At 39.0% G+C, this 12,207-nt stretch overlaps 1 protein-coding gene across 47 annotated transcripts in view; it reads right to left on the bottom strand.

Moving 5' to 3' along the window:
- Positions 1 to 12,207, bottom strand: part of HDAC9 (histone deacetylase 9) — a 1,002,499-nt gene that overhangs the window by 361,008 nt on the left and 629,284 nt on the right. For all 47 annotated transcript variants that reach the window (XR_011383068.1, XR_011383069.1, XM_051853225.2 and 44 more), the window contains 2 exons: positions 8,839 to 9,052; positions 8,230 to 8,447 (listed from right to left, as the gene is read on the bottom strand). Coding sequence is in view for 45 of the 47 variants with exons in the window: in XM_051853225.2 (XP_051709185.2) it covers positions 8,230 to 8,447; positions 8,839 to 9,052 (432 nt within the window). In the remaining 2 variants the exon portion in view is untranslated. The remainder of the gene's footprint in view (positions 1 to 8,229; positions 8,448 to 8,838; positions 9,053 to 12,207) is intronic.

The following is a 12,207-nucleotide window of genomic DNA, read 5'->3' as shown; positions in this document are numbered from 1 at the left end:
GGGAATTTGGAAGTGGAGAGAATTGTTCTGTGTCCTGACTGTGCAATCGTAGGACAATCGGCAGCTATCAAATTCACTGTAAGCTACAGAAAAAGCATTGGTGTTGTTGTGTGTAATTTATATGCCAATATAAAATGCAATAGTAACTGTAATATTGTTCTAAAGAGAAAGCAAAATCTGTTTCATGATGGATTCAGACACACATAAGAAACCTGGAACAAAATGGGGTGGTTTGGTTTACAATGCAATATAGAGACAAGTGGGAAATGCTATTCTTATTAGCAGAATAAGGAAAACAGAGCTATAGTGGTAAATAAGGGTATAAATACTGTGTTGGATTTTAGATGTTTTCCCCATGATTAAAAAGCACCCTCAGAGACATCCTCTCAGGAAATCCTCACTATGAAAATTTGCCCGTGAAAGATTACTGGACCAAAAAGTTGAATACTTAAACCAAAGTTGCAAACCTTAAAAAAATTTGTGCAAGACTTCAGAAATGTCTCTTTAAAAGGCTATATTGAGCATTCCAAATTTTTAAAGTCATATGAATTAGAAGCATTATATAGAAGCATCTTAGATTAGAATTTCTACTCTGCACATTCATGTACCACTCAAGGGAAAGAACAGAAGAACAGTTCTTCACTTGCTTTTTCATTGTGTATCATCAAGTTATAGCTAATAGATAAATCTTCATGGAAAATCATCAACTACTCCATGCGAAAAGTTGATTCTGTAGAAGTTGTCTTGTTTGTTTGTTTTTTAGCTGGTTGATATAATTCAGTTAATAGAGTAACTGTACAATTAAGGTATAGCAATCAGTCTGAAGGAGTAGGGATTCTTTAAATCAGCTACTTCAGGATCAATGTCGTCTCTCCAATTTCGTTAGGTATTTAGAGAAAGAGCAGAAAGATACGGGGCAAAGAGGCACAAAGATAGGCAACTTTCAAGTTACTAAAATCCATCACAGAGACTGCTACACACTGACGATTTTTCTGACCCCAAATCATTTAGCTGTATTAAAAATTCCTTAGCAAGACTCAGTTGTTTCTTTCTATCAAATGAAACTATTTGTCAAGGTTGGCAAACAACCAAATTATTTCGCTTCCCTCTCCATTTGAACCTCCTGGAAACAATGTCACCTACTGACAGGGTTTAATTCCCCGGGTATTTTTCTTTCTCCTGTTTTTCTTGCCTCATAGTCATGTTCAACCATTGCTGTCCTCATTTGATAAAAGTCCCTCTGACTAGATTAGCAGTGCAGTGAAGAGGAAAGGATGAGGTCCCTTCCCTACGTCGTCTTTGCATTATGAAAGCAGCACTGGGAATGTTTATGAATGTAACACATTAATATACTGAAATAGTCATTTAGTTTCTTTTCCAAACACAGGATTTCAACACATCTAATAACAAAGCAACAAGCCATTTTCTGTAGGTTATAAATCATCAACTTGTAATTATGCTCATACAGTGAAATGCTTCTATATAAATGTTCTGTGGTGATGTAAGCTGGTCCTGTAGCATCCATGGATTTCTGGAAGCCCACTACGTGCCTACGAGAATTTGTTTACACTGGGCTCGCCATGTCAAAACAGCATCTATTTAAGGACAAGGTCAATTCTCTTCTATAAACCTCTAGAGATAGATAAATAATCCAGGAGGCTTTTTACTATTAGAAAATTAAGGCTGCCTTTCAATGCTTGCAAAGGTTTTTGAACACAGTACCCATCTAGCGGGCAAAATGTAATCCTAAATTGCTGATTAAAAGACTCTGCATGGAAACAAGCTGTCAAATGGATGGAGAGAAATTAAACCTGACAACAGTAATGCCTACTTTGCTAAATGAAAGCCCAGTTCAAGTTTCTATTCATCCATTTTTCAAAAACTTAAAACAAGGCGTTTTCCAACCACCCATGAGATGGGATGCCAACATTTGCATTTCAGTTGAACCTGATGAAGCCAGTTGACTTCCAGCTTCAGCATGCTCAGAACTCCTGAGAGACAGAAGATGTTTGTCCCGACTGAAAACATGGCAACGTGACAAAATGCAAGAATGAAACGTGGCTTGGCTGCTGTTGGCTCTGTGTTGCATTCACCCTGCGCCTAAAATGGGATATCTGAATGTCCCAGCTCTGTGTCCACACACGAAGACTGCCAAGTAAGTAACTACACGGGGAGCAATGCATGGAAAGTTGGGAAGCGCGACTGAGAAAAGGGATTTCTTTATTCTTGAAAATCCAAGCCAATACACACACACACACACACACACAACACAGATACCTTTCCTTTTGATATAGTTGCTTATTTTCCTGGCTTTTAATACTGAGTTCTATACTCGGGGGTTAAAAAAAAAAAAAAAAAAAAACACACACACACACACAAGAATTAGGAAAAGCTTGTCTTCTGCTTGATGATGAAAACAAAACTGAAATCATAAGCACAAGTAGCAAAGGACAGACTTTTATATCACATAACCCCTGAAAGAATCCCAGCTCTTGCAACTGCTAGCCTTGTCACCTTGCTCAACCTACTTACGTCCCATAAAACATACTTTCCTGAAGCAAAAACATGAGTAAAAAATGATGGGTATGGAATCCAGACTGTAAGTCCTGTTTCTAAGGGGAAGCTGGTGATACTTCAATGTCAAGGTAGGCATCCTCACGGTGCCTTTTGTTGAGGATGCTGGGGAGATGCACAGGACATCAAACAAGGGGAACAGAGGTGCACTGGGAGAAATAGGAAGCTTGGCACAAGGTCCTTACCTCCTATACGGAAAGCTGTAATCTGCTCACATGCAAGCTATGGGTAGAGCTGTCTTTAAGTGTGTTTGCTGTTCAGAGTATGAAATATGACTTCAAAAAATGTAAATATTTTAGAATATATATGCTTATAGAATAGAATTGCTCTTTAAACTAGCCCCCTATGACAAAAATGCATGATTCTTATTTCAATAGTACACAAAATGGTTCTATAATAGAACTATGCTCAGGGACACATTACAAAGCAAACATGTATACACACACTCATTCACACTCAGAACTGTGTTTGCATGGGACCACGGGCATGAAAGAACACACTCATGAGTGGCTGGGGAAGCATGCTTGGGCACAGGAGATGACCATGAAATCATGAGTGGTCATGGTGTTTATATAACATTAATGTTAGAGAATTACATCAAAAGAAAGGACTAAAAGAGAAACTACAGAGATGAAGGATAAAAATTCTCTTCTGAAAAGCAAATGGAAGCTCCCTCTTTACTCAGATCCAGTGTTTGAGTGTAATGACATCCAGGTCTCACTGGCCTGGACATAGCAACTACCTGTTTTACCAAAAACACAGGACATCTGCTTGACCTCCCATTTACTCGTCTTGTCTTAGATATATTTTTTATTATGATGAAATAGCACTCGTGTCAAAATGCCTAAGTTTCACAGTAATAAATATATAATAAATACTTATATCTAGACCAAACTGTGACATATATGAGATATCATCTCATGATTTATGTGAGTTTTTAAAGAAGTGTTGGCTGACATCCAGTCATAGGAATGCATAAGATATTTATCATAAAACATATTACAAAGAAGCAGAGAGAGAGGGAGGATGTATAGGGAAAGGGAGAGAGAGAGAAAAAAAGGGAGAGAGAGAGAATATGTAAAGATATATTGAGGGCATGATAACACAGAGAAGTAACCAAATAAGTCTCAACTCTTCTTTCTTCATAGAAATCAACATCCTTCCTTGTGTCCTTTGTCAAAACACTCAACAGCACTGCACTGCTGCTGACACAAATGGTTCAGTCCTCTGCTGCCCATGCTATAAACTCCACGGGGACACTGAGTATTGTCTTCCTGCTTCCTAAAACAGTGTCTGTGCAAAGTAAGGGTTCAATAATGATTTGTTGCACACATCAGTGTACCAGTCATATAAGTCATAAACAAAGAAGGAATTTTCTTATGATATGTGCTCATAAGGATCTGGTAGAAGAAATATTAGAAAAGATTGAAATTTTCATTAAACAGAAACTGTTGGGTGCAAATCCATGCTACTCTATTAATACTACACCACAGAAATAATTCAAAGAATAATGTTGTCCAGCGGATATGGGAAGCAGAGACCTACATAAAAGTTTCTTACAACAAAAATGGCTGAAAATGCTTTGTATCATTAAAAAATAGTCGCAGATCTGGGGTTTGCCTGTTTATATTTGAGGCAGTGGTTTAAAACCATCAATATGTCAAAGTAACTGTGGTGTGTTTAGTTTTAAGCAATCACACTTTTATTTTATGAGGAAAAAAATGACATTAATATTTAAACTTGAAATGGGCTCAGGAGAAAATTACCAATACCCTATTATTTTTTGTTTGCTATTTTGTATTTGGGGAAAAATTCTATTTTAGAAACTCTTTTTTCTTCCAACAGGAAAAACAAAATATACTGGCAAAAGCAACATCCTTCTTTGGATGCTGGTATAAAGAAACTCATGATTTTTTTAAAAGGCTATGAAAACCCAAGTCAGCATAGGACAAACAAACCATAGATTGGCAACAGAAACTAATGGTTCATTTCTGAATTTTTTAAATCTCTCAAAAAAAAAAAAAAAACCCACAAAGAAACAAATGGTGTAACACATGATTTTCTTGTGATTAAACTTCTCAAAATAGAATATTCACACTCAGGAGCAGAGATAAATCATTCTGACAGGGTTTCCTCTCTAGGTTAGCACTTCCTTTTCTAACTTTCTCCATTACTTACCAGCAGATATAACAATAAAAATATTGTGTAAATCCAACCCAGGGATATTTCTGCTACGCCCTCAAGGGCTTTCACCATAATTTTAAGAGGCAAATAATCTTAGGACACACACAATTCTCATGTAAATATCATTAAATATAAGGTAGCAGGCAGATAAATTACTTGGTATGTTTAACACTATATTATATATTTTATATTGTATATGTTTAACAGTATATTGTATATTTATAGTAGACAGGAATTGCTGGTTTTATAAATATATTAAAATAAGGGCACAATATGAGAAATTATTCAAAATTTAACAAATCAATCATTGTATCAGCTGTACTTCTAAAAATATAAATATAGGTTCACTTCTATTTCTCCCAAAGTTTATTAGCAATTCAGACGTATCATTTCAAATGTCAAACAGGAAGCTAATCTCACGCAGGTTTAGAGATAAACCTACCACATCTACTTATTTTTTTCTGTTTTCACTTCATGTTTTGCCTCCTTTAAACTCCTTAAAAAAATCACTTCAAAAGTTGGGGAATGGAAGGAAAAGACTTTTAAAATGTGCTATTTGCATGCCTGCCACCTTCACACGTTCCTTTACTTCCTGGGTAAGTGTCTAAAGAGTAAGGGCCACGTTTGTATGATGTCAACTATTTGGCTGCCGTCTCAATGGATTTAATAAAGGTTCATGACTGGTAATAGGAGAAAATGACATAGAGCTTCCGTGGTCATTTCTAACTAATGGGTATCCTAAGTGGTTAGATAGAGTACACATAAATATATTATTACACAGAAACTTGGTAGCTTTTGGCAACTAAGTTATGGCCCTGATCCAGTGGGAAGTCAAAGTCCTCACCACCTCACACACAGGGTGAACAGTAGCAGATTCACTCCTTGACGTGAACGGAGCAGAACAGGCCACAAGTTCAGTCTTTTCTTTAATAAGATTCTTCTCTGCTCTCGTAGACAATTGGGGGCAGGTAAAATATTTTCAAAATCTGGACAATACCCAACATGCATATGCCAATTTGATTAAACATATGGAATACATACTTGGAGAAAAGCCAAGTGGCGACCTGTGTGAGTAATCTAAACACCCAAGCTGAGAGGGGTTAACATAGAAAGATCAGCTTTGGACTTTGAAGTTTTCTGGTCTTCATTTTGCCTAATTAAGACAAGATTTAATAATCAAACCACTGTACAAACATGTACCTAAAAGTATAGGTTTGTTTCTAATTTTGGGAAGAATTCTTAACAGATTCCAAGGAATCAGCTCCACATGGGAAAAAGGTTTCTGATAAGATTTGCTTTTCTCATTGCTAAAATGCAAATGCCTGCTTTTCATCTTATTTTTATCCACAGGACTGGGCTTAGCATCCGCCTGTCAAAATCTGGAGTGTGATACTAAAGGGAAAGATCCTGATATTAGGATGCCGTCTGGGTTTGAAACAGTGGCCAGGGCAGGTCACGGAAAAGCTGTATCTGAAAATATTCTTAAGGGTATTTGTAAAAATAATTTGTAGACTGTGAGTTTTGAAGGACCAATTTACGTAATTTATTCACAAATAAATATACATATCCACATGTTCCTAGAAAATAGAACCAAGACAGCCAGGAAACCATATTTACAACTGAACACTAATTTTATAAATAAACCTAATTCCAGATAAAGTATTATCAGGTGAAAAGTAGGATTCCTAACCTCTGCTCCCATATAAATTTCTCACACTGGACACTGGGTAACATTATAAGAATTCCTAGTAATTTTAAATTGTCCCGAGAGACTACAAAAGAAAAAGGAACGGACAATTTCAATTCTATAATAATGCAGCAAACACACGCAGAATCACTCACATCAACAAGTATTATGCCATTGGGCAGACAAGGAATTTGGTTTTCTCCCAGTGAGATTGATTTGATAGGTGATAATCTGATACAGTAAGAGAAATGCTGCAGCAGTTACATGGGCAAGGATCAGAGAGAGCCTAAAAGTCCTCGTGAAAGAAGGTGGAAGGGACAGCAGTAACCCTGGGCCTAACACCGCAAGCCCACACTCGCACACACCCACCCTCAGGGAACACCAAAGGGCTGGCTGGAAGAATTTCTGTTGAGTGGTATGGTCTTCAGTCCACGACCCCCTCACTGCTCTGCTCTTGTAAAGGCGGGGATCAAAGATAAGAAGAGGAACTCCAACAATAGTTGCAATAAGGCCAGCACATGCCAAAGAGGATTAGCCTGTTGCCCGCGTGCGTTTATTTTGTTTAGTTTGCTTTTAATATCACAGTGCAATAGAGTATTTAATATAAGCCAAGTGTTAGCTATTCATCAGCAAACAGGGTGTGGTTTCTCAATAGCAGGCCTCTGAAACATGCTGGTGAGCAGTGTGGTACCAAGGAGAGGGGGAAGGATCTCACTACTCAGATCTCACTATTTCCCAGGAACAAGAAAATTCCAGTAAGTGTGAGCCCATCGCAGCACAGACTAGGAGCCCAGCTGCCCAGATCCAGCTCCTGAATGTCATCTTGCTTACATATTCACAGAAAATGCTTTGCTGGTCTGGGTGATAGCATTGTGCGGTAGTCACTGTGTCTCTGTGGTTGCCTCAGCAGGAGGTCTCCTAAGAACATGGTGTGATACAGACATTCCCTGTGCACGTCAGCCGAAATACGGCTGCCAGAAAGAAATGATCGTGAGTTTCCAAGAAATTGCTTCAAACGTTTATACAAATGAAGTGGGGCATATTAAGAAATGACCATAACATACACACTGCTGAGAAATACCCTGCGGGCTAACTCTGTCCTACCTGGCATCACCTGTACAAACTCTGTGACATGTCCAGGCATCACATTTAACTTTGCCTTGAGGCTTTCCACAATCCTAAAGGAGGAAACTCCAAACACAATTGCTTATGTGAGCTTATGGACTAAAATGGGTATGCGGAGCATAGGTGTCTGGCCTAACCATTAAGGGCACCTGCTAAGACACCCCATGTCCTACATCAGAGTATCTGAGTTTGATACCAATTCTGGTCCAAAATCCAGTTTCCCACCAATGCAGATCTTGGGAATAGCTCAAGTAGTTGTGTTCCTGCTACTCACATGGGAGACCAAAATTGGGTTCCCAGCTCCTGACTCTGGCCCCAAATGTCCAGCACATTTCCAGCGTTTGGAAACTGAACAAGTGTTTGCAGGCTCTCTAATTGTTTCTCTGGTTTTCAGCCTTTCAAAAATGAGTTATCAAACAATCAATCAAACAGGTATTCAGTCCTAAAAGAACTTGCTAATCCATAATCTCAGTTTTGCTACACATGGCCCACGGATGTAATGGTGGTGAAAACGCGCATGCTGCAATGGTGGCCTTGAGCCCAGACAGGAGAGCCTGGATGATTGACACCAAAGCTCCCTTCTGATGCGACCTATCAGGGAAGGGACCCCCAATGCCAAACCTGTGCTCACGACACTCTGACACGGTGGGGAGGCTTACTTTGTTCATGTGGATCTGCTGCTGGTACTGCTTCTGCTTCTCCAGGAACTGCTGGTGCTGTTGCTGAATGACCAGCTGGGCCAGCGTGCTCTGTGGCAAAGGTGCCGACTGGGTTCGATTCAGCGGTCTGTGCCGGGGCAGTTTGTGGGAACCTCTGATGCCAGGTGAAATTCTCTCTTTTGTTGCCAAGGGAGACTGAGGGTGTAAGGCAACGCCACCTGAATAAAAAATACATACATATTTCTGTGTGTGTGTGTGTGTGTGTGAATATGTGCAATTACATGTATATCATTTTAAGAGGAGAACATCAAGGCACTGAAAACAGATGCAGGGGATAAATTAGATGGGGGTGTGAGGACAACACCGGGCAAGCATCCAGAGAAGGCTAGGGTGCACTGGACAGGTCTCCCTGACCACATGACTCGCCAGTGGCGCAGCCTGGTAGGCATGGGTGAGCACCCCACTCCAGCCCACTCCATGGAGCTGGCAGCATGCACATGGGCAATTTCCCGCAGCTCCTGTTGCCAGGGGGGGCCCTGCAAAGCGCTATCTATCCACCCTTATCCACTGGATCGAAGAGGACCTGCCTGCGGGGCCATTGGTAATTACCAGTCACGAGAAGCTTTTGCTGTCGCATTTGTTCTTTCAGTAACAAATGCTGCAGGAGAGCTTGGTGGCTGCTGTTTGGTTTTCCTTCCAACGCGGCCGCGTGAGGATGGCTGGAAGATGCTGCCATGCTGGCCCCATACTGCCCAGGCAGCGCCACACCCGGCCTCAGTGTCTGCGTCTCGCACTTCTGCTTCTCTTTGAGTGAATTTGAAGCCTGTGTCAAGAAATAAGAAAGACGTTCATCCACGAGGGTCCTTAGGGCTCCACATCATCAGGCGAGGTTCTTATGCTGTAATTTCTCGAAATAAAACCCCCCATTTTATCCACTGGCTGAACTGGGACAACAGTACAAAAAGCCTTACTTTTAAGTACAGCAGTACTTAAAAGCCAACTGGATGAGCACTGGAGACAATTTAGCTTCTTAGGTAAATATAAAAAATGATGCTGGATACAAAATTCCTGTCACACCGAAGAACAATTGGGCAACATGATGACTATTATTAATAGTAATATAATGTACCTTTAGAAACTGCACAGAGAGTCGATTTTAAGTGTTCTCTCCACAAAAGAGAAATAAATCATATCAAGTACTATATATGCAAATTGTCCCGAGTAAGCCATTCCCCAACATACATATACATCAGAACATCAGGCTCTAAACCATAAATTTACATGATTTCTATGTATCCATTTAAAAAAGGCTCGTTTCAGATTTAAGAAGTGGGATGTTGCTTTCTAAAGTAATTGAAAATACATTGCTTAAGCAAAAGGAAATTTTTTCAAATAACTTGACCACAGATTTCTCAGGGCTTCAAGAGCTGCAGATAAGATCATCTGTAGCTCTGGAGTTTCACTAAAAAGGAACAATTCACTCTTTCAGACATGCTAAGAGGTTCACAGAACTCTAAGTTTCTAATATCTAATTTTTAAGATGAAATTCTTAAATTAACTCAATGAAAAGAGGACAAAATATGCAGGACTTTGACTTCAACATGTATTTTATAGTAACTCATAACAGATCCCCAAATCTCCAAATATTGAATATGACACTCCAGATACATTTGTACAATAATGTAAACTATGAGTGAAATTAGATATCAAATAAAAACGCTATTAAGAACTTGAAATGTATGATAACACAGTAATAAGGCAATAATAATTATATCATCAATAGCAATAATAAATTATCCTATTCAAAGAATTTAATGAATGGTGGTCATTTTGGTATTACAAAAGCAGAAGTCTAATACCTCCAAATTATGAGGCATGTTTCCTTTCAAAACTCATGTTTCATCTTTCAAAATTGCTGTGCACCAGGGAAGCAAAGCAATTTTTTCAGTGACGGAGAAATTGAAGGACAAAGAGGTAAACGATTTGTCTGAGTCACAGAGCAAGTCAATGCAAGGTTTAATTTCACAATGATTCCTTGTCCCGGCCTTTTTTTGTTGTTGTTGTTAATGTTCCCACTATTCAGGAGGGAGACGGAATAGTGGAGGTCCTTTTGCCAAAGCAAGGCTAAGCTTGAAAAATTAATTGTGATGGCCTTATCCACACCAAAATGGAAGCAGAGAAAAAATGCAACTCTAATCCAAACCACACTGGTTTATTCATCCAATGGTACCAAATTGTATTACCATCGAAACATTAAATGGTCTGGCTTTAGTGCCTGGTCCTTTGGGAAAAAATTTTCCCTGACCACATGAAACATGGTGCATGTATGAGTTACCAAGGAGAAGTGACTTCAAACATGCCAAAGTGGAGGAATTAAAATGCCTCTTCACGTGTCCTGAGGAGTGTTTGGGTTAGAATTTGCTTTTTGTTAGAAATGATGGGAAAAAGAGGAAGAGAGGGAAATGTAGTTTTTAACACATGAAGAATTAAAAATATGACCCATGAATATATATTTTAGTTTTATTCTTAATTCTTTCTTTTTCCTTTTCACTAAAAGCAATTAGTTACAAATGTTTCGTGTGTAATTAGAAGGGCCTAGGGGAATTCATGATTTTTAGGTCTTTATTCTTTAATCTCCAGATATAAAACAAAATTCAAATTTTGTTTTCTCCTCATTAGTATAAGACCCAATATCACAGGAGGGAACATTATACTATTTTAAAAAGACTAGATATGATAATATATCTGTAATAATGCTTTTATCCTATGCATTGAACATACTTATCAATTAGACATACTGGACTTGCTGGTAAAGACTGACCAAACTGGGGGGCCGGCACTGTGGCACAGTGAGTAAAGCTGCCGCCTGCAGTGCTGGCATCCCAAATGGGCGCTGGTTGGAGTCCCAGGTGCTCCACTTCTGATCCAGCTCTCTGCTATGGCCTGGGAAACCAGTAGAAGAAGCCCAAGTCCTTGGGTCCCTGTACCCGCGTGGGAGAACCGGAAGAAGCTCCTAGCTCTTGGAATCAGATCAAGACAACTCCAGCCATTGCGGCTATTTGGAGGGTGAACCAGCAGATGGAAGACCTCTCTCTCTCTCTCTCTTCCTCTCTCTCTCTCTGCAACTCTGCCTTTCAAAACAAATTAAAAAAAAAAAAAAAAAAAAAAAAAAAAAAAAAAAAAAAAAAAAAAAAAAAGACTGACCAAACTGGGGACAAGGGTTGGAATAAATTCTATAAACCCAACATATCCCACGGCCTCTGTATGTGTGCAATTTAATTTACTTACATGTCAGAGATTAATTACCCTGCATAAGGCTCACAAGTCTTCATAACAAATAAAAGAGATGTTATTTTAGGGAACAGGCATACAATAATTATTGCAACCTTCTACTAGTAGAACAATTAGCTCCAAAAGATACTACCTATTTCACTTGTCAGGGCTTTTAAACTGACTGATTCACTCTGAACCTCCTGGGAATGGTTTGATATTGTTCTTTGAGGGTATTTCCAGATATGGATTCTTTAGCACTGGAGTCAGCAACTTGAAGTCCCAAAATACAATCCTTTCGCAAGATAAATTCCATAAACATTTGCTGCTGTGTACTGGAAGCAGCACCACTCAGCACCAACCTGGGTGGGACACCAGGCCTGCTACTCACTGGCCTCTGTGATTCTGGGGCTTTTAAGCTCCCCAGTATTCAGCTTCTTCTGTGAAAATGTGAAATGTGATTTCACCCTGGCTGTGCAGGGTTACTAACATCATCTATCTGGAGAGTTCTTTTTATAAAAAAAAAAAAAAAAAAAAAAAAAAAAAAAAAAAAAAAGCTGTAAGCCTTTATACAAAAGTTAACTACAATTTTTGTATGCGAGCCTGTGAATGAGTATGAATCTAGGACTTGAAATTAAACAGAACATCTTTGCACAATGCAGCGAACAGTCAAAGAGAAGCTGACTCCACCACGTTTTTCTGAAATCT

The sequence above is a fragment of the Oryctolagus cuniculus genome, chromosome 16 (genome assembly GCF_964237555.1).
Source record: "Oryctolagus cuniculus chromosome 16, mOryCun1.1, whole genome shotgun sequence".
Taxonomy (NCBI): domain Eukaryota; kingdom Metazoa; phylum Chordata; class Mammalia; order Lagomorpha; family Leporidae; genus Oryctolagus; species Oryctolagus cuniculus.
The sequence above is the reverse complement of the archived record's forward strand: the minus strand, read 5'-3'. Positions and strand labels throughout refer to the sequence as shown.